Here is a 22,799-nt window from a genome sequence, read left to right on the forward strand (position 1 = left end):
AATTTTTTCTCCTGTTGTGAAAATGTCATCCATTCGGGTTGTACTTGGATTGGCAGCGAGCCTTGATCTAGAGGTTGAGCAAATGGATGTGAAGACTGCTTTCTTTCATGGTGATTTGGAGGAAGAGATCTACATGGAACAACCGGAAGGCTATGTGAAAAAGGGCAAAGAAAATTTGGTTTGCCGCTTGAAGAAAAACCTTTATGGATTAAAGCAAGCACCAAGGCAGTGGTACATGAAGTTCAAGTCTGTTATGGGGGAGCATGGTTATGGAGAGACTGATTCAGACCATTGTGTATTTGTGAAAGTGTTCGGCGAGGATGATTTTATCATCTTGTTGCTGTATGTCGATGATATGTTGATTGTGGACAGGAACATGTATAGAATTAAGGAGCTGAAAGAGCAGCTAAGCATGTCCTTTGCCATGAAAGATATGGGTCCATCGAAACAGATTCTCGGTATGAGAATTATTCGAGATAGAGGTGAGAAGCTGATTCACTTATCTCAGGAGAAGTACATTGAAAAAGTACTTAAGCGGTTTCACATGGACAAGTCTAAAGTGTTGAGTACTCCTCTTGCTCCACACTTGAGACTGAGCAGTCAACAAAGTCCGAAGACATATGCGGAGAAGGAAGATATGGCGAAGGTTCCATATGCTTCTGCAGTGGGTAGTTTGATGTATGCCATGGTTTGTACAAGACCAGATTTAGCCTACGCCGTTGGAATTGTCAGCAGGTTTCTCTCCAATCCGGGAAGAGAACATTGTAATGTTGTGAAGTGGATTTTGAGATATCTCTGAGGGTCTTCTGATTTGAAGATTACATTTGGAGGTAAGAAGCCATTGCTTGTCAGTTACACTGATTCTGACATGTCGGGAGATGCTGATTCTAGCAAATCTACTTCGGGTTACTTGGTAACATTTGTGGGTGGAGCTGTGGCATGGCAGTCAAGATTGCAAAAGTGTGTTGCACTATCTACCACTGAGGCAGAGTTCATTGCTGCAGTTGAAGCTTGTAAAGAGTTGTTGTGGATGAAGAACTTCTGTGAAGAGATCAGTTTCAAGCAAGAAAATTATGTGTTGCTTTGTGATAGTCAAAACGCTATTTGTCTCAGGAAGAATTCTACATTTCATTCGAAGTCAAAACACATTCAGAGGAGGTATCATTGTATACGTGATGTGGTTGCTTCTAAGGAAGTGGAACTTGAAAAAGTTCATACGGATGATAATGGAGCTGATATGATGACGAAGTCATTACCGAGGGGGAAGCTTGAAGTATACCGAGGGATAGCCGGAATGGTTGTTTCCTCCACCTAGTCGGAGGGGAATTGTGTTGGGTTCCTCCTAGATGGAGGTAACCCATTGGGTTTGGTTTTGACAACCAAACTTGGTGTTGGGCAATGGTATTAGCACATGAGGTTAGTATTGGGTCTTGGGAGTTAATGACCCATAATGTAAGTCTCCTAACCTAATTTGGAGAGTGGTTGCAGACATAACACGAGCAGACAAGATCAGACTCACAATAATAGAGTTTAGAGATAGACAAAAGAGAGAAAGAAGAGAGAAGGAGGAGAAAACTCGTCAGGCTATTTCAAGACTGGTTTTAGAGGATCAAACGGAACTTAATCGGGCTGATATTTTGTGGGAAGCTTCTTCAGTCAGTGGGTTAGAGGTTCACCGAAAGGATTTGGATTTCAAAGGTTGAATTTTCTGGGTTTTAGTGAAGCTGGTCGTCACAGTTCTTCAGCGGGATAGTCTTGGGTGTTTGGTAAATCCGACGGTGAGATCTTCTCTTCTTGAGCTGAAATTTGGCAGAGGTATTTTTTACTTGTTTATTTTGGATTTGTACGGTTGGATTAGTCTCTCGATGCCGGAATCCTTGTGAGCTGAGGTCGTTTGGTTGCTGCCGGTTTTGAAGGTTTGTGTTGCTCTCTTGTTGTTGTTGTTGTTTGTGTTGGAGATAGCTCTTTGAAGCTAGTGTCTCTGTTCTGTTCTTGTTGTTGAACAGGGAGGACGTGGTTGTACTCACAAATATTTATATAGTGGATTGTTGAGTGGACTACGGTCCCGTGGTTTTTCCTTCTCACATCGAGGAGGTTTTCCACGTAAAAAGTGATTGTCTCATTTACGTTTCTGCTTATACTATATTCTGCCATCGTCAAAGTATTTTCTTCACAGGTTCACACAAGGTCAGGGGAACATGACCATTAGTATTTCCGCTGCGCCGTGTGACTTTCCCCAACAGAGTGGTATCAGAGCTTCTAGTTTTAGAGCTTTGGTTTTGATAACTTTGGGTTATTATTTGCTTGTGTGAAAGATGGAAAATATGAGCAGGATGATAAGCTTGGATGGTGCTAACTATCATCTATGGAAGGGCAAGATGGATGATTTGCTCTTTGTTAAAGAATTCCATGTTCCAGTCTTCGAGGAGAAGAAACCTGAGAAGAAGACGGATGAAGAGTGGAAACTGCAGCATCGCCAAGTGTGTGGGTTGATAAGGCAGTGGGTAGATGATAATGTGTTGCATCATATTGAGACTGAGACGGATGCTTGTTCTATGTGGAAGAAGCTGGAGCAGTTATATGCTAGGAAGACCGGAAACAACAAGATGTACATGATCAAGAAGTTGATTGAGTTGAGGTATCAGGAGGGGACTCCGATGACGGATCACTTGAATGCGTTTCAGGGATTGCTCAACAAGTTGTCTGATATGGGCATCAAGTTGTTTCCGGTCTTCCTAGCATATAACTGCTCCAGCTTCTTCCACAAAGAACGAGCATCCGTCTCAGTCTCAATATGATGCAACACATTATCATCTACCCACTGCCTTATCAACCCACACACTTGACGATGCTGCAGTTTCCACTCTTCATCCGTCTTCTTCTCAGGTTTCTTCTCCTCGAAGACTGGAACATGGAATTCTTTAACAAAGAGCAAATCCTCCATCTTGCTCTTCCATAGATGATAGTTAGCACCATTCAAGCTTATCATCCTGCTCATATTTTTCATCTTTCACACAAGCAAGTAATAACCCAAAGTTATCAAAACCAAAGCTCTAAAACCAGAAGCTCTGATACCATTCTGTTGGGGAAAGTCACAGAGCGCAGCGGAAATACTAATGGTCGTGTTCCCCTGACCTTGTGTGAACCTGTGAAGAAAATACTTCGACGATGGCAGAATATAGTATAAGCAGAAACGTAAATGAGACAATCACTTTTTAAGTGGAAAACCTCTTCGATGTGAGAAGGAAAAACCACGGGACCGTAGTCCACTCAACAATCCACTATATAAATGTTTGTGAGTACAACCACGTCCTCCCTGTTCAACAACCAGAACAGAACAGAGACACTAGCTTCAAAGAGCTATCTCCAACACAAACAACAACAACAACAAGAGAGCAACACAAAGCTTCAAAACCGGCAGCAACCAAACGACCTCAGCTCACAAGGATTCCGGCATCCAGAGACTAATCCAACCGTACAAATCCAAGATAAACAAGTCAAAAATACATCTGCCAAATTTCATTGCAAGAAGAGAAGATCTCACCGTCGGATTTACCAAACACCCAAGACTGTCCCGCTGAAGAACTGTGACGACCAGCTTCACTAAAACCCAGACAACAGAAAATCCAACCTTTGAAATCCAAATCCCTTCGGTGAACCTCTAACCCACTGACCTTTCCACAAAATATCAGCCCGATCAACTTCCGTTTGATCCTCCAAAACCAGTCTTGAAATAGCCTGACGAGTTTTCTCCTCCTTCTCTCTTCTTTCTCTCTTTTGTCTCTCTCTAAACTCTATTATTGTGAGTCTGATCTTGTCTGCTCGTGTTGTGTCTGCAACCACTCTCTAAATTAGGTTAGGAGACTTACATTATGGATCATTAACTCCCAAGGCCCAATACTAACCTCATGTGCTAATACCATTGCCCAACACCAAATTTGGTTGTCAAAACCAAACCCAATGGGTTAACTCCATCTAGGAAGAACCCAACAGCATCTTTTCCAGTCACAGCATACTCACTGACAAAATCCTGCAAAAAAAAGTTGCACGAGTGAGCAAAGATAACGCTAAAAAGCCTCATATAATCTATAACAACAACACCCTTGGACCCTTGCGTGAAGTGCCGTCGAATTGATGATACATGGAAAACAAACTGCTAGCAGAAGTGTATATCTGTGACAAAAGGAAAACACTTTCTTTCAGACAGAAACACACACACAAAAGAAACAGTTTCAAAGTTATGTTTTTACATGAAAATCATAGTAATCAGCAGGATGGTCAAGCAGACTAGATGATCCATCACAGTTGGAGATGATTTTGATATCTGAGAGTAAGCCTTTTTGATAGTATCATATAACACAATGTAGTTTCCTGTACAGTTGTAAATCTCATCTAGAGTCAAAGAAGACAATCACTAAAAGGTCAAGTGTGAGTGTTTCCACAATCCTCGTTCCCAATAGCAACTTACTTCAGTTCAAAAGGCTCTTGGCGTCCGATTAGAGCTCCAACAGATCCCCATGTAGAGTTAGCATCTCCTCTGAGCAAACTCGATACCATCAAGTGCTTCCTGAAAAAGAAAAAAGAAGAAGGAGAAGAAGTTTTGGTTTTGAGCTTCTTGGCTAATGAAACACAAGAGTGGTTTTAACAGTCATACTTGAACAAAAGGCAATGAATACTGGCGGTTTCAACTTCATCTTATGACTAATCCCTGCATAAAGGTTGAAGCACTTGTAAAGAACAACAACGTCAATGGATGTGGAATACAAACAGAATGTTACGAGACTACCGTTGTTGAACACCCAAATTGGGGCTGCTCCAATGTCTTCAAAGCATAATGAACGGCCCACCAGTTTCAAGCCCTGTACAAAACCAAAAGCTTAAGAATGATTAGTCTTTCATGGCTTTTTTCACGATTAGTTTAGCTAAGATTCTAACCTCTGTCGCTAACGAGTTCAGCCAGCACCAGCATGGTTTATCTCCTGCAGATGATTTGAACCATATTAGCATTAAAGAAAACTCGGCTTGTAACGTTTTTAGCAAACCTTGAAGAAAATGCCGAAAAGAGTATCAGGAATGACTCTTCCAGCTCCATTAGAAGCATTAACTTGCAAAGTCGCGGCTGGTTGTGTTGTATCTTGTTCTTGAGAAGCTATAACAACAACATGAAGGCTTTGATCGAGACAAGAAATAGGTTGAGGATCAGACAGAAGAGGGGATGGAAGTATTAAAGAATGTCTGTTTTTGTCGAAATATTTTGCTTAAGAGTAACAAGCAAAAAAAATTGAAGGAAAACTTGCTTTCACGTTTGATGGAATTGCTTGTTTTCGTGGAAGAAGGTGGATGTTGATTAGAAGCCACGACTACTCCCTGAAACCCTCATTCCTTCCTTCACCTGCTCATCGACTTTTTTTTTAATGTGATAAAGATTGTTTTTCTATTTTTTTTGGGCATAATGATGAATTTTTTGCATTGAGTTCCACTTCTACATTGACATATTTTTTTTTTCTAGTACGTTAGAAACATTCATGTCAACTAAAAGTTAACTTTTTCGCGCGGAATATTGTTTTATTATTGCTAAGAGCATGATTTTATTTTTGGATAATGTAATTATGTTATCGTTTTTATTTGTTAAGATCATTATTTGATGTTTTTAGTTTGTTATGTAGTAGGTGATAAGTTAATATATTTTGCGTTTGTTTTTTTTTGAATAATGTGTTGTTGTGTATATAGTACTTGTTAGTAGTCAAATGAGCTTCTAACGTAAACTAATATTGAATTTCAATAACTTTGCATCTACGCATTTGTTGATTCTAAGATTAACGGTTTCATCGTCAAAATTGTATTATATTTTTTTCATACTTTTGAAAATTATAATTTTTAAGATGTTTTTTGCCTTCTCCCCATATTTTAAACTTGAGCCCTCACCGTCTATGTATTTCGTTACAAATCTGGTGTGCGGTGCTTCTCACCATCACCGGAAAAAGACTCACATTTTTCTCTTGTTCTTCTTGTCTTCTTCACCTATGAGATTATATGGTATTTGTTGCAGAATGGGTTTATGAGTTTTCAGTTGTTCGGTTGCTTCCCACGGCATTGTATGTTGTTCCAGTCAATATTGATTGCTCCTCTTCTTCCTTAGATTTCAGCTGATGTTAGGAACTGCATCTCCTTGGTTGGGTCAGAGTTTATTCGTCTTTGATTTTGTATTCCTCGTCGTTGGCTTACCGTCAATAGTCTCTGCTCGTTTTGGTTTTCAAGATCCAGTTTTTGGTGTTCTGACTTCTATGCTCTCTTTCATATATAGCTCGAGGACGGCTCCATAGTTTTCTGATTTCGCTCCGTCTCCCTTTCCCTCTCTATTCTTGCATCTCTTTGCAGCTTTCATCGCATCTCTGGTGGCTCTCCCTTTCACCATGTTTGCCAGTCGAGATTTGGATAATGTTTTCGTTCGTGTATGCTATGTGGGCTTGGAAGGTTATTTCTGGTCTCAAGTTTAGTCTCTGATTTTTTGGTGGTTGTCTTCCATTCTCCCTCTCTCAAGTTGCTTCTTTTCTTTCCATGTTTTCCTTGGTATAGGTGTGCGGAGTTAGTCTCTTGGAGCTTTGGTCCCTTCTATCCAGAGCTTTGTGGTTTTTCAGTTGCATGCCGTATTGTATGTTCTTTTTTAGTCTGTGAGGTGTTTCTTTCTTTTTAGCTACTGGTTGTGATTCCGGTGTTTTAGGAATATATTTTTCTGCTTTTTGGTGGCTTTGGCCTTTCGATTATTATTCTTCCTTTGGCCCGCTTTTTTAGTTTATGTGTTGGTTGTCTAGTTTCTTATTCTTAATTTGATTATCTTATGATACTAATATTGAAATAAATATAATTTGTAAATGAAATAATAAAAATTAGTAAAAATAATAAAATGATGAAAAGTCTTGCTATTTTTAGGTGTGAATAAATTAAATATTTAAAATATATTTATATTATTTTATTTATTTCTTGAATTTTAGAGACCAATAAGTGTGAGAAGGATTAGATAATACACAATTAGAAATTGATGGAGAAAATTGCAATAATTTAAAAGAAAAAGAATTTAAATACACAAAAAAACATGAGGACACATGTCAACAAACCCCCCTTCCACATGTCATAAGAAGGGAAAAAGCCAACTTTATATATAAAGATTGATAACTTGTATTTTGTAATTAAACACATTCTATATAAAATATTATTACTCCTTGTTTGCTTATCAAATGAAAACTCAGATGTGTGTTTACTTATGTATAATGTTCTGTTTTATTTAATTTCAGGTTCGTTAGTAGTGGGATGAACTTATTTTGACTCAATAAAACTGAAGCTGTATGAATTGTTAGTCACTTATGTGTTTTTAGTACTATCCACCTTTGTGGAACCAACCGAGTTTGTGTATCGGTTTGCTTGTTTTTTCATCTTGAGATCTATGAGCAGAAGGCGTATGGGAGGAAGAACCGAAGAGAGAAACAATTAGTGGCTTACATTAAGAGTCACAGCATCAGCATCTCAGCTTCCGTTCTCTACTTAATGACGATGGAGATTTAACTAGAGAATAAGCGTGAAAAAAAGACTAATTTGTCAAACTAAATTTAATTACGTTTTCTACTTTTGATGATATAAAACTAACTTCATGTTCAAATTTTCAAGTTTCAACGGACCAAACCCGATGAAAAGTTAGATTACTAGAGAGAGGAATGATTTATATAGCAAATGGTGGTGGTGAGTTCATAGCTGGCATTTAGTGTCCTGGTCTTCTCTCACCAAGACAGACACCATCATCTGATATTTTTGCTAGCTATAAAAGCTATTGCTTTCTTCAAATAGTACCTTGCCGGACTCTATGTTCTTTGTTTATCATTAAACACAGAAGGATCATTCCATAAAAAGATCTCACCTAAGAACCTAATTCCAATTTCTTTTGAACATTTTGGTTCACCAGGAGTAAACTAACTCCACCATCAAAGATTGGTTAGGGGTTCATTCAAAGTTCGATAATAATAATAAAATTAAGAAATAAATTCAAAAGAGAGGGTAGATGTCTTGTTATACAACAGAAAAGAGAGCTCCTAAATGCCACTTAAATATCTATATAGATTCTGTTTTCTTAATACAGACATTGAAGGTACTCAAAACACTAAATTCTTGTCAGGGATTGCTTGCAGAAGGATGCCTGCAGGGTAAAGAAAAGAGTAAGCAATGGCTATCAGGAATAATCTAATGGACAAAACAACAACAGTTTAGTACGAGCAAACCTGAAGTCTGGACGGTTCAACGAATGCACATAGTTCATAGAGGGCAAGTTCGGCCACGGTGTGTAACCACCCGGGTTGTTAATAAACGGACTCATAACCGGATGCCCGTAGCTTAGATTAGCTTGATGACCTCTTGGCATCTGCGGGAAGCCCCCATCGTGAAATGGCATATGCATTGGCATCGGACTGAAGCTTTGACCAGATGGCATAACCCTAACGTACCTACAAAACATGAATTAATGGAATGTCAGCCCGTTCAAGAAGAGATGGAATGGTGTTTTTACCTGTAGGCAGGATCCGCTACATATCTGTCATAGCTCCTGTCATAATCAGGATCGTACCGATCTTTCTCCCTATCTCTGATAATAGCTACTCTAGAAGTCCTCGAACCACCAGCATCAACAGCAGCACTATTACTAACCGCCACGTCATTCTCATTTCGGTTTACACCTTCAAGAGGAGGAGAATCTTCAGAGTCAGAGCTACTAGGACTGTTAAAGATCCGAGCCCGGGCCTTATCATACTCTTCTTTCCTCTCCTCAACACTCCTCAGAAGATTCTGCTGCACTCCACACCCGCCACCTCCGCTCCCGGATCCTCTCTTGGGTCTAGCCTTGATTGCAATCTTGAAGCCCTCTGGTCTACCGTTCTCAGGCTGCTTAACGGGGATTTCTGATAAGCAGACGTGAGGAAACCTGCTCTCGGCTGTCTTTGTCACCAAGATCCTGTTGTCTGATCCGTCTAGAGAACCGTTACCGTTCTCCAAAGACATTGTCGCTAGTCCGTAATGCTGAGCGACTCGGTGTGCGGCGAGACGCAGGTAAGACGTTGGAAAGGGTTGGAACTCGAACTGGAGCTGGTCAGGGTTTTGAAAGAACTTTTGTATGTCGAGCTCCATACGCAGAACTGAAACACGTAACGACAAAAAGATGCAACCTTTATCCATCATCACCCATCAACCACATTTAAAGAATCTTTCCAGATATAGAAATTAAACGAAAAAGTGTTGACATTTGAGGGTAATAATGCAAAACAGAGTGATTAGTCAAGTTTCAATGTTCATGATGCCAATGAAAACAACACGCAACCGTAATCACCAAAACATTGAATCGAGGAAAGGATTGAACTTTAGAGAAACCCATGATTCTCCAATTCTATCAAACCCTAGAAAGCTAATGAGAACAGATCAATATGTGAAATTGAATCGTGGGTTTGGGAGAGAATTGACTAACTGGTGAGACGATGACGAGGGTTCTGAAGAGCTTCGACCAGGAAAGGATCCACCATAGCTTCCTTCTCGGTCATAGGGGCGGCCATAGATTAGCTTATCTCTCTCTCCTCTGTTTTGAAATCTCTTTCGCCGGAGATTAGAAGAGAAAGCACATCATGGAGACAAAAAGGAGATTATTGTTTCTGATGAGCATTCTGGCGAAACGATGAGGATGAAGGAAGATGAAAAGACCTTCTCGACCTTTATCTCTCTTTCTCTGCCAATCAAGTTGGGAGAATTAAAAAGAAAGTTGCTGCTGCCTTGAGTTTTTTTTTTTTTTTTTTTTTAATATTCTTTTATAGGTAGGTCTGTTTTATTTATTTTTGTGGATTAAATTGTTGGACTTTTGGACAAATTGAATATGTTTTTTTTTTTTGTGATGACTAAAATTTATTTTTTAAGAAGTGGGTTTTGCAAAGTTGATTTGGTGGAATCATAAAAATATAAAAAAAGTATTGATCTTTCTTCTAGAAGTTGGGTAGTTGTGTGATACTTCGTTTATTCATGTGAATAGACACTGCATTTTGTCTATAATTACAAATGTACAATAGTTTCATCTAGCAAAGTGGGGGAGACATTGTACATTTTGATCAGATCAAACCACCACTACAAGAAAACGTGCCCATAACAACGAAGATTTACGACGAAAATATTTTGTCGTAAATTTACATGGTGTTTACAACGCAGTTACGAGGAATCCAACTTTCGTCGTAAACGCCATGTAAATTTATGACGAATAATGTTCGTCGTAAAATCCATGTAACTTTACGACGAAAGTACGTGGAATGAGAAATACGTCGTAATCATTACATCGACATTACAACAAAACATGTTACCGTTATATTTAGGTGAAAACGTGTATTCAATGTGCTTTAACTTACCTAATTTCGTCGTAAAGTCGTTGTAAATATTATGTTAAAACCATGTAAAATCCATGTAAAACATTCCTTGTAAAATCGTTGTTATATTTCAACTACCCAACTCAAAAATTTCTCTATATATATGTCATTTCCCACAACTCTCTTCCTCACAACACACAAACGGAAAAAAAAATCCAAAAAAAAATCAGAAAAAAAGATTTTAAAAAAAAATCTAAGAAAAAAATGCCCGGTGGCGGTACAACACAAAAATATAAAATCTAAGAAAAAAATGCCCAGTGGCGGTGCAAAGTTGATTTGGTGGAATCATAAAAATATAAAAAAATCTAAGAAAAAAATGCCCGGTGGAATCATAAAAATATAAAAAAAGTATTAAAACGGATCATAATTTACCTGAGAATTGCATGGATGCATGGGCGGAGTTGTTTAAAGAGTATTTGCCAGAAGACAACGTGTCTGCTGAATCTTATTATGAGATTCAGAAATTGGTTTATAGTCTTGGGTTGCCTTCGGAGATGATTGATGTTTGCATCGACAACTGCATGATCTACTGGAAAGAAGATGACAAGTTAGAAGAGTGTCGATTCTGCAAAAAACCACGATTCAAACCGCAAGGCCGTGGGAGGAATAGGGTACCGTACCAAAGGATGTGGTACCTACCAATTACAGACAGATTGAAAAGATTATATCAATCTGAGAGGACTGTTGCGTCGATGAGTTGGCATGCGGAACATGTCCAGAGAGATGGTGAGGTTGCACATCCATCAGACGCAAGAGCGTGGAAACATTTCAACAAGGTACACGCAAATTTTGCTACAAATATTCGAAATGTCTATCTTGGGTTATGCACCGATGGATTTAGTCCATTTGGAATGTCTGGTAGACAATATTCTTTGTGGCCAGTCATTCTTACGTCGTACAATTTACCGCCGGATATGTGCATGGAACAAGAATTTCTATTTTTGACCATATTAATCCCTGGGCCGAAGCATCCAAAACGGTCTCTTGATGTTTTTCTTCAACCGTTGATAGAAGAGCTAAAGCAATTGTGGTCAGAAGGGGTGAGGACGTACGATTGTTCCTTGAAAAATAATTTTACGATGCGAGCAGACGATAAGTGATTTCCCTTCTTATGGGATGTTGTCTGGCTGGACAACACATGGAAGATTATCTTGTCCATATTGTCTTGGATCGACGGATGCTTTTCAACTGAAGAATGGTAGGAAGAGTTGTTGGTTTGATTGTCATCGTCGCTTTCTTCCACTTGCCCATCCGTACATAAGAAATAAGACATTGTTTCGGCACAAAAAAAATGTCAGAGACGGTCCTCCTCCATATCTCACCGGCCAGCAGATCGAAGCAGACATTGATTATTACGGAGCTCAGGAAACAGTTAAAGTTGGAGGAAATTGGCATGTTCCTGGAAATATGTCTGATGGGTATGGTGTCTCTCACAATTGGCATAAGAAGAGTATATTTTGGGAGCTACCCTATTGGAAGGATCTTCTCTTACGCCGTAATCTGGATGTCATGCATATTGAGAAGAACTTTTTTGAGAATATCATGAATACATTACTTAACGTCCCTGGGAAGACAAAAGGTAACAAAAAGTCAAGGATGGACTTACCTGATATTTGCCCAAGAAGTGAGTTACATATCAAGAGCAATGGAAACGTTCCTGTTCCCATCTTCCGGTTGTTATCAGAAGCCAAAACAACCTTGTTTGACTGGGTTGCATCAGAATTTAAGTTTCCTGATGGTTATGTTTCAAATCTGTCAAGATGTGTTGAACGAGGTCAAAAGTTCTCCGGAATGAAGAGTCATGATTGTCATGTGTTTATGCAACGACTACTTCCATTTTCTTTTGCCGAGCTCCTTCCAACAAATATCCATGAAGCACTTGCAGGTAATTATAATTTTATAATATATATACATATGTTATGAAATGTTATTAATTTGATTACTTTTGCAATATACAGCCATCGGCGCATTTTTCAGAGATCTTAGCACACGTACGTTCAAGGAAGAAGTCATCGAACAACTTCATCATAACATTCCGATCATATTGTGCAACCTAGAGAAGATATTTCCTCCTTCATTTTTGACGTCATGGAGCATCTAGTTGTCCACCTACCGTATGAAGCATTGCTTCGTGGACCTGTTCACAACGGATGGATGTATCCGTATGAGCGACAGATTAAACATTTGAAGGGGAAAACAAGAAATCTTGCAAAGTTGGAAGTTTAATAGTTGTGGGGAGTTTGACAGCCGAAACATCTAACTTCACATCATACTACTTTGCTCCAACTGTTCGTACAAGAAAAAGAGTTCCTAGAAGATATGATGATGGTGGAGTACTGACATCATATCCAATTGATGGTGTTTCTCACATTTTCTGCGAAATTGCACGGTTTGGTGGTAAAACAAAAGAAGTATGGTGGTCATGTGAAGAGGATAAACATAGTGCCCACACTTATATTCTGCTCAACTGCGAGGATGCAGTGACCCGTTACTTTGAAAGGTAAATATTTTTGTGAATGTTAATTATATGAATTGAAGTTAATTATGTATGACATGATTATTTGTTTAATTTGCAGCATGTTTGTATCTCAAGTTGAAGAAGTAATACCAGAAATATCTGCAACTGATGTGGACACACGTAAAGATAAGCACTTTATCAAGTGGTTAAAATCACAGGTACGTAATATATCTCATACATTGATTAATTAAGTAAGTGTTTTGATACTTCAATATTAATTAAGAATATCTGCTTTTTGCAGGTTGATTATGACGATCCTTATTGTCCCGTATGGTTTTACAAATTGGTTCAAGGTCCAGTTGCAAAGGTCACCACATCACCTATGTATTTCACACGAGGATTTACCTTTCACACATACGAGTATGGGAGACATCGGGCAACGAGTAACTATGGAATATGTGTGAAAGGTGAAACAGACTTTTACGGGATCTTGCAGGAGATTATTGAAGTGGAATTTCCGGGGTTATTGAAGCTAAAATGCGTCCTCTTCAAATGTGAATGGTTCGATCCTATTGTGAGCCGAGGGATTCGGTATAACAAATTTGGTGTTGTGGATGTCAATTTTGGGAGAAGATAAAACAAATTTGAGCCTTTCATTTTAGCTTCACAAGCCGAGCAAGTTAGCTTCCTTCCTTATCCTCGGCTTCGAACTTCCAGGATAAACTGGTTAGGTGCTATCAAAATTATACCTCGTGGATGCATTGTCGCTGGAGAAGAACCGCCCTTGCAAGAAGAAGACGCTATCAATGAAGTTGAGGTACCAGAACAACCAACTGATGAAATCCTTTTGATCGACCCGCAAAACTTTCAATATGAAGATATTCCCGAAGATGCGACAGATGAAGGACGTGAAGACGAGTTCGAGAGAAGCGACGATGATGATTGTAATGATAGTGATGAGAACGACAACGAATTAGAGTGATGTAATATTGATGAGAACGAAAACGATTTTGAGTGATGTATATGTAACAAATGTTGTATTTCTCTATTGTAACGTATGTTTAAAGAAATATTGTTTTTTTACCATCTTAATGTATGTGTAACAAATGTTGTTTTATATAATATGTATTTCTTTAGTTTTTAAAAAATTATTTGGAGTTTTAGGGTTTTAGAGTTTAAGTTGGAGAAAGAGCAAGAAGTAGTAGAGAAGAGATATGATGTTAGAGGATATGTGACTTTGGGGTTTAGGGATTTCATTCTCGGTATTTAGGGTTAAGCGTTGTAAAATCGTCGTAAATGGTTATCTATACCACGTAATTTCGTCGTAAATGGAAAAACGCGGGCCTGGTAACTTCGTCGTAAACGCGGGCCTGGTAAATTCGTCGTAAACCGACGTTTCGACGTAATTTCGTCGTAAATCGAAAAACGCGGGTCTGGTAACTTCGTCGTAAATGAAAAAACGCGGGCCTGGTAACTTCGTCGTAATATTACGTCGCGTTTACGATGAATCATTTTCTATATATTGAGACGCCGAGACGGGGCTTCCTCGTTCATTCCTCCCAAACTCCTTTCCTCTCCCTCTAAGGTAAACTCTCTTTCCTCCTTTTTTTTAAAGTTAGTTTAGGTGATTAATTAGTTAGGTAATTAGTTTAGGTGATTAGTTAGGTAATTAGTTTAGGTGATTAGTTAGATGACGGAATACTATAGTTTAGGTGATTAGTTAGGTAACGGGATAATTTTTTAATTATGTCATCATAATTGATTAAATTTATTTAAATTTTTTTAGATGACTCATAGAAGGAAACCAGCAGCACCTACTTATGCCCAGTTGTTTGGCGATGGTTCCGGTACATCTTCTTCCGGTCCATCGTCTTCCGATGCAGTTCCAGACTCTCAGACTTCTCAGAGAGTTTTTTCGAGTCCTCCTCTTTCACCGCAGATGCCTCCACCTCCTCCTCCAGCGGCTGCACCTCAGCCTGTCCCAGAAGGTGCAGTTCATCCGGATTTGCGTGTGCCTTCATATGCTCCCTTCGCGAGATATACGGTGGAGGATTTGCTTGCCCAGCCTGGACGGGAGGGTTTGGATGTTCTAGACCCCGAGGAACTTATTGGTAAGTTATTAATTTTTATTACATTAAAATGTAAATTATTTTTATTTTCTAACTGTTAAATTGTTTTTTTTTTCAGGTTTGGGGCTAACAACCGTGTTAGCCGGAGCGTTTCGGCGACGATTAAGGGTTGCTACGACGGGGCATATCCGAACTGGAGTAAGACACCAAATCACGTTAAGATCACGTGGTTTAAATGTTTTGCAGTAAGATTTTTAAATGTAATTAAATTTTCACTTTTAAATATATATATATATTTTTTTAATATTTATTATTAATTGTAATTGTTTCAAAAATTTTATGTTTCAGCAAAAGTGGCATTGGTCTTTGGCAATCACCGAGAGGGTGAAGGCGGAATTCGTTGCAAAGGCAAATATCCGCCTCTGCAACACAGTCTCTGATTGGAAGGACAAGTGGGAGATCTACGGGTATGAGGGAAAGCCCACTGAGCTCACGACAGATATGTGGGATGGCCTCATCGCCTATTGGGAGCACCCCTCTTCGATCAAAAAGGCCAATTCGTGCTCGGCTTCTTGAAGGACCAAGGATAAAGATGGTCATTTGCCCATGCTTCTCAGAACCGGACAAAAATCTCATGCAGGAGTTCGTCTAGAAGCTGTAAGTTTTGTTTTAAATATATATTTTAAAATATTCAATTAATATAATTTATAATATTTAATTTTTTATTTTTTTGTAGTTCGAGAAGACGGGAGTCTTACCATCTCTGTCTGACCTATTCAAGATGACTCACGCCACATCCGACGGAGTTTTTGTGGATCATGCATCAGAGAAACTCTTCCACACAGTGGCTGGTCGGATTGAAGAACGGGAGACGTAACTAACCCAGGAGTCTCCCGATGGATTACCAGTCACATTGTCCACCGAAGAGGTCGACAGAATCTTCCAAGAGGTACAACTTAAAATTTTTGTTTACATTATTTTAAATATTTTAGCATAATTAACTATATTAATATATGTTTTGATTTTATAGGTGGCTCCTAAAAATAAGGGACGGATAGTCGGTATAGGCTCTGTTAACGAAGTTGCAAGGGCAACTTTGTCATACACTTCGAGGCGGGATGAAGAGACTGCTCAGATGAAGGCTCGAATGATAGCCAGCAGGTTCGTTTAGACTCTCTTGAGGATTTGCTAGACGTGATGGCCGTGGGAAACCCGGTTATGCAGAGAATGTTGAGTGAGAGACGAGCCGCTCTTGGATTGCTAGTACGAGATCCCCAAGAGTCCGATCCAACCCGTCAACAGCCGAGCAACCCCACCAACTACTTCGAGAATATGTAGTTTTTTTTATATTTCTGTTTGTATTATGAATTTAAATATTATTGTATGACTTTTTAAAATATGTTTTTCAATTATATATTTCTTTTTAAAATTTAAATTATTTTTAATTCTGAATATTAAATATAAATTAAAATTTATTATATACTAATTAATAATAATATAATAAGAAACGATGTAAACTCCTCGTAAACATTACATGGAGTTTACATCGAATGTTTACGAGTGATTAACATCGAAATATTTACGAGGGTTTTACATCGAAATGTTTACGATTGATTTACAACGAAAGTATTTACGTGTGCTTTACATCGAAATAATTATGTGGGCTTTACGACGAAATCTTACGTGTCGTTTACGACGAATTCTTTCCCTGCGCTTTACGAAGAATATATTTCGTCGTAAACGTAACGAGTCGTTTACGACGAAACCTCCGTTACGACGGACGTTTAACAACGAAACGTCTTTCAACGTTAATTCGTCGTAACACCCCGTTTACGACGAATTTACAACGAATACTGCCCTAGTAAAAAATATGTTTTCCACTTAGTTTCTTATTTATGACTAATACAAAATAAGAAACATTGTATTAGTCATGTCATATCATTGCTCCTATATCCATTCATTGCTCCTATATCCATTCTATTGACATCTGATAAATACATAAAATTCCACAATGTTTGAAAAGAGCCAAACTTTGGTGAAAATGTTCCTTCGGTCATTATGCATCTTACCAGCATTTTATATCGGCTCAAACTTCTATTGGTTTTATGGTCAATTCTCTTAAACTGTTTTTCATTCATAACTTTTCAGATAATCTATATAATACATGAGTATACATTAGCTCAGAGATGTAAGTTGCTAAGACATTTCATTTTATAATGTAGTGAGATTGATATATTATATGCATTCAGCAAAGAAAACCGACAGTAAAAATTATTAAAATCTAAGAAAACTTAAGATATGCACCGAGTAAATTATACTTTAATATAGTGGAGATAATCATTTTATAGAGTTTGTTGATTTTAAAAGTTGGGAGATTTGTTAAATTTGAATGAATTGTAGAGAATTTTGTATATTGTAAAAATTTATGAAAATAAGGCAATGTAATGATTATAAGAATTCAAGGGAAATATGTAATATTATCAAAATCTTATTTTGTGAGTTAAAATATTAAAAATTCAATTCCCAATAACACTTGTTTTAATAAATTCGTAAAATCATTAAAATCTAAATTTTTTGAATAACAAATGATTTTGTATAGAATTATAGAATCATCAAACCAATAACACTAGATTTTAGTAAGAATGTGAGAATCTATAAACCAATAACACTAGATATATAATATGAAAAAATGATATTTTCACCCAAAAAAAAAAGTAATTTTTGTGGGATTTGGTATAAGAGATTTCCCTTGAAAGATAGATATGCATTGAAGGCTTAGACTAAATTTAGAGTAATATGTTTATTTTCTCTTGGAATTTGAGCAGAGAAATTAAACGCAGAAATTTAGACTAAATCTAATGATGGAATTGAAAAATGTTGTGAAAATCTTTATTGAAATCCTTATTTCTTCTTGAGATGATTTTGTCTGGTCAAAAAAGTAAACGCAGAAACGCTCGCGCGTGAACACTTGTTCATCACATCCTACATGGCCTTTCTTGATTGGCTACAAGAAAATCATCTACCAATAGCGACAACTTAAAAAGGAACACCAAACTTTACCTCCACGCCCTATTGTCTTAAACCTTCTTTTGCTTCATAACGTAAATAACATTAATCACATCGCTATCTCTCTCTCGAACAATGACGATCTCACCTTTACTATTCATTGGTTTGATTTGCCTTGCTGGTGGTGGCTCTCTTTTACCAGCGAAGGCGATATGGTTAACGATTCCAAGTTCCGGCGAGAGATGCGTCTACGAAATGATCCAAGCCAACGTTGTGGTCGTTGGCGATTACCTTTGCATCGATCAAGACAACGTGGGACTTGGTCCCACGATTGATATTCATGTATGTCTCCATAAATACCAATTATTATTCACAACCATACTTCATATTCTTAGACGTTGTTCTTTTGCTCACCCAAATGATTGAATATGTAAATCGATGTTCGTTTTGTACATTAAAATGCCTACATCTAGATGGATCACCGGCTGAATTTTAAAAAACTCATCGCAAATTTCCACTCAAATGAGAGTGAGTTTTGATGGTGCATATAGATGTAAATTCATGCTTAGTCATTTATATAATGCACCACTTTCATATATGCTAGAGACTGACCGTTTTATAGGGCTTGGTTATATATTAAGTGTGTGTGGTTATTACTTATCAGGTAACATCACCTCACGGGAAGGAACTATACAAGAAAACAAACGAGACGCATGGTCAGTTTGCATTTACAACGAGCGAGACAGGAACATACTTTGCTTGTTTGTCGTCTCATCATGATCAGTCACATTACACAGTCAATGGCACTGCTATAGTCAGTCTTGATTGGAAGATGGGGATTCGAACCAAAGACTGGGATGCTGTTGCTAAGAAAGAAAAGATCGAGGCATAATTAATTCATAATTCATATAATACAATATTTTCTGCAAATTAAAAGACGTGTGGATGAATATACACATTCTTTGCAGGGTGTGGAGCTTGAGCTTCGAAAATCTGAAGAACGTGTAAATGAAATTAGCGCAAACATTATCTATCTAAGAGTCAGGTTATTTACACTATCTTCTCAGTTTTGTATATAGTTTGAAATCTAAAAACTCTGATCTCTGTCTCTTTTGATGAATCTTTGCTAATTATAAATATTAAATGGTGCAGGGAAGCATCTATGAGGGAGATAAACGACAAGACTAACAAGACTAAATGGTGCAGGTCTCTCTGTTATCGTTTCACTTTTTCAAGTTTGGCATCTCAAACGCTTCTTCCTCAAGAAGAAGCTTATCTAACTTGATTGCTACTAGAGTAAACATTATTAGAGTAAAAATTACAATATTGTATCTTTCGTGGAGGATCACTATATAGTCATACTGTTGAGATGAAGTATAAAGATTAAAGAGAATACTGCAACATTAGAATAATGAATTACACTGCAACATTAGAATAATGAATTACTTGAGGTATGGGTGGAAGATGTACGTGAAACACCAAGTGGAGGAAGTGCGTGAGGTGGCCCAAGCACTAGCCTGAAGTGGAATAAGTGCGTGAAACACCATTCTGGATGGAAGAAGTGCATTATGCACTAGTCTGAGTGGAGGAAGTGCATGACACACCATAGATTAGTTTATCATTTACTCTTGTTACGCATGATAATGTCTGTGTCTATATATTGAGTGTGTTGTAACACAATTTTAATAAACTTGAATCAAACAAGTTCTTCCCATTCTCTTTCTCTCTCACAACTTGTCATATACTCCCTTATTTTTGTTAAGTCTTTCTCACTGATATTCTCTTTTAATCTCGTAAATAAGTCATTCTCACATGGTATCAGAGCATACTGCTCTTGAGATCTGAATCGCTCTCTCGTTCTCTTTATTACTTCCGCAAACACTTGTGTTCCTAAGCTGTTTTTTTTTTTATTTTCAAACCAAAAAAAAAAAAAGGAAAAGTCATCCAAAATCATTATTCCAGTTACTCTCAAAGGTGTAAATTATCTCTTGTGGTCTAGGCTTGTGAAAACGGCCTTGGGAGGAAGAGGTCTCTGGTCATATGTAACAGACGACAAGCCCTCTAAAGAAACCGTCCAAGAAGGGGATGGTACTAAAGTAGTAGTGGCTGGCGAGGACAAATGGGATCAGGAGAATCGTTTGGTGTTGTCCATCATTCAAAGCAGCCTTGAGCCATCAATCTTGGAAGGTTACTCATACTGTGAAACTTCCAAAGAGTTGTGGAACACTCTCCAAAAGGTGTATGGCAACATTTCAAACCTGAGTAGAGTATTTGAAGTCAAGAGGGCTATAAACTCACTCCACCAAGAAGACATGGACTTCAACCAGCATTTCGGCAAGTTCCGAGCCTTGTGGGCTGAGTTGGAGATGCTGAGGCCAAGCACCGTGGATCCAACTATCCTAAGAGACCGGAGGGAGCAAGACAAGGTGTTTGCTCTACTCCTCACATTGAATCCCGGCTACAATGACCTCATTAAGCACTTGCTTAGAGCCGAGAAGCTACCAACCTTGGAAGAGGTGTGCTCTCACATTCAAAAGGAGCAAGGATCTGTAGGTCTCTTTGGAGGAAAAGGGGAGCTTGTGCTGGCAAACCAAGCTGAAGTAACTGCAAACAAAAGTTACTACAAGCCGGAGGACAAGAAAAGTTGGGTATGTGATCACTGTAAGAAGAAAGGGCACGGGAAGGACAAGTGTTGGATTCTCCACCCACATCTCAAACCACAGAAGTTCAAAAATCCTTGCTATAATGCAAGAGCCAACTTCTCTGATGACATAGGTGAACCAACTACTCCTCGTTCCATGAGATCTGCCTCAAGCAATAATCATGCCGGTGAAGGAAAAGCACTTGCATCCAGCAGCTCCGGTAGCGTGAGAACCAATCAGGATGAGTCCATCAGATGCTCTGACATTGAGACCCTCATCCAAGCCCTCAAAGATAACTCTGGTAATATTCTTGGTACATCTTTACATGCTAATCAAATGGGTCACTCATTGAATGTTATTACTAACTTAAAAATGACCAAACCTTTAGTAATTGATTCAGGAGCTAGCCACCATATGGTTAGTGATCTAGGGTTGATTAAAAATGTTGTTCCAGCCCTAGGAAATGTTCTGGTAGCTAATGGCGAGATGGTACCAATTAAAGGGATAGGTGAACTCAGGCTATTTGAAAAGAATTCCAAAGCTTTATATATGCCTAATTTCACATCTAACTTGTTATCTGTAAAAAGGGTTACTACTGATTTAAATTGCAATGTTACCTTCACGCCTAATGATGTCTATTTTCAGGATATTGAAACTAGTAGGTTACTTGGCAAAGGTGTAAACAAGGGAGACTTGTACTTACTTGAAGACACTAAACCAACAACCGATTTATCTCTTGCTTTAAGTTCTTGTTTTAATTTCCCTAAAGATGTCATGTGGCATGCAAGATTAGGTCATTCTCACTCTCGTGCCTTGAACATCATGCTACCTAATATTTCGTTTCAAAAAGATTGTGAAGCTTGTATTCTAGGAAAACATTGCAAAACTGTGTTTCCTAAATCTAGTACCATCTATGAATGTGCCTTTGATTTAATTCACTCAGATGTATGGACTGCACCTTGCGCATCTAGAGAGCATCATAAGTATTTTGTGACATTCATAGATGAGAAAACTAAGTACACATGGATCACTCTGCTTCAATCAAAGGATAGGGTGTTAGATGCATTCATAAACTTCCAAAATTATGTCTCTAACCATTACAATGCCAAGATAAAAATTTTGAGATCAGATAATGGTGGGGAATATACAAGCAATGCATTTAAGCAATACCTATTCAAGCACGGAATGATCCACCAAACATGCTGCCCATATACTCCACAACAAAATGGTGTGGCCGAGAGGAAGAACCGGCATCTTATGGAGGTAGCCAGAAGCATGATGTTCCACATGAACGTACCAAAGATCTATTGGGGGGATGCCGTGATGACTGCCTGCTATCTAATTAACAAAATACCAACCAAGGTATTACAAGATCAGTCACCACATGAGGTATTAAACAAGAACCATCCGTCTATAGATCACCTTCGGGTATTTGGTTGCTTGTGCTTTGTGTTGATACCAGGAGAGCAAAGGAACAAGCTGGAACCTAAGAGCACCCGGGCCATGTTTATTGGCTACTCTCCTCAACAAAAAGGATACAAATGCTATGTACCGGAGACCAGGAGGGTCTTAGTATCTAGAGACGTGAAGTTTGTTGAGGCAAAAGGATACTATGAAGAAAAGAGCTGGGATGAAGTGAAAGACTTGTCTCAATCTGCCTCAGACAGAGCTGAGAACTTGAGGATAGTTATGGAAAACATTGGCATTAGAATACCGAGAAGAGAAGCTGAAGTTCAGCCACAATCCACCAACCCATACCCAACCGGAGAAAGGGACCAAGAGGGTCCTGTTAATGAAGTGGCTGGGGAAGATGACCAAGAGGGTCCTATTAATGAAGTTGCTGAGGAAGCTCCTCTTGATCCTGAGGGGGGAATCAAACTGAGTCACAACCGGACAACACAGCTACTCATGACCAAGAAGAGCAACCAGAAGGATTAGGAGGCAGTGAAGAACAATCTACGGATGTTGAAACTACAACAACTGTCCAACCATTAAGAAGAAGCACTAGGATCAGATATCCTCCATCAAACTGGGTGAACACGAGACTGCACTACAACTCACAAGGCATGGCACACCCTACTCAAACTCCATGTTATCTAGTTCAATTCCCTATCAACCACAAAGCCTTCATGACTAGTGTGGACCAAGAATTTATTCCAAGAAACTATGAAGAAGCTATGGAGATAGA

The 22,799-nt window shown here is 38.4% G+C and overlaps 1 protein-coding gene, 1 long non-coding RNA gene and 1 pseudogene across 8 annotated transcripts; 1 reads left to right on the forward strand and 2 right to left on the reverse strand.

Moving 5' to 3' along the window:
• Window positions 1-2,725: 2,725 nt before the first annotated feature.
• LOC111209152 lies at window positions 2,726-6,113 on the reverse strand. 6 transcript variants are annotated; one of them, XR_002660902.2, is made up of 8 exons: window positions 5,043-6,111; window positions 4,936-4,979; window positions 4,655-4,859; window positions 4,469-4,567; window positions 4,251-4,371; window positions 4,110-4,173; window positions 3,906-4,030; window positions 2,726-3,833 (listed from the first exon to the last, which is right to left on the reverse strand). It is a non-coding gene; the product is annotated as an uncharacterized LOC111209152 (long non-coding RNA). The 6 variants fall into 6 exon arrangements; XR_007321488.1 differs by having other exon boundaries at window positions 2,726-3,464; window positions 3,545-4,173; window positions 5,043-6,113; XR_002660900.2 differs by having other exon boundaries at window positions 2,726-4,173; window positions 4,655-4,708; window positions 4,787-4,859; window positions 5,043-6,110.
• Window positions 6,114-8,002: 1,889 nt separating this feature from the next.
• LOC111204517 lies at window positions 8,003-9,806 on the reverse strand. 2 transcript variants are annotated; one of them, XM_022699480.2, is made up of 4 exons: window positions 9,500-9,806; window positions 8,609-9,173; window positions 8,268-8,489; window positions 8,003-8,185 (listed from the first exon to the last, which is right to left on the reverse strand). In XM_022699480.2, the coding sequence occupies exons 1-4, from the start codon at window positions 9,582-9,584 to the stop codon at window positions 8,161-8,163; spliced, it is 897 nt and encodes a 298-aa protein (XP_022555201.1). In that variant the 5' UTR covers window positions 9,585-9,806; the 3' UTR covers window positions 8,003-8,160. The 2 variants fall into 2 exon arrangements, with proteins under 2 accessions (XP_022555201.1, XP_022555200.1); XM_022699479.2 differs by having other exon boundaries at window positions 8,552-9,173.
• A 7,065-nt stretch (window positions 9,807-16,871) lies between these two features.
• On the forward strand, window positions 16,872-19,878 carry LOC106352432 (annotated as a pseudogene).
• Window positions 19,879-22,799: the final 2,921 nt, after the last annotated feature.

Source organism: Brassica napus, chromosome C3, assembly GCF_020379485.1.
Source record: "Brassica napus cultivar Da-Ae chromosome C3, Da-Ae, whole genome shotgun sequence".
Classification (NCBI taxonomy): Eukaryota; Viridiplantae; Streptophyta; class Magnoliopsida; order Brassicales; family Brassicaceae; genus Brassica; species Brassica napus.

Excerpts from the sequence above, each read along its gene's own strand:
- LOC111204517 (XM_022699479.2), bottom strand. The coding sequence starts at position 9,584 with ATGGCCGCCCCTATGACCGAGAAGGAAGCTATGGTGGATCCTTTCCTG. Across the intron at positions 8,490-8,551 it reads GTAGCGGATCCTGCCTACAG|GTACGTTAGGGTTATGCCAT; the intron begins GTAAAAACACCA and ends CATGTTTTGTAG. Across the intron at positions 8,186-8,267 it reads TTGAACCGTCCAGACTTCAG|GCATCCTTCTGCAAGCAATC; the intron begins GTTTGCTCGTAC and ends TTTACCCTGCAG.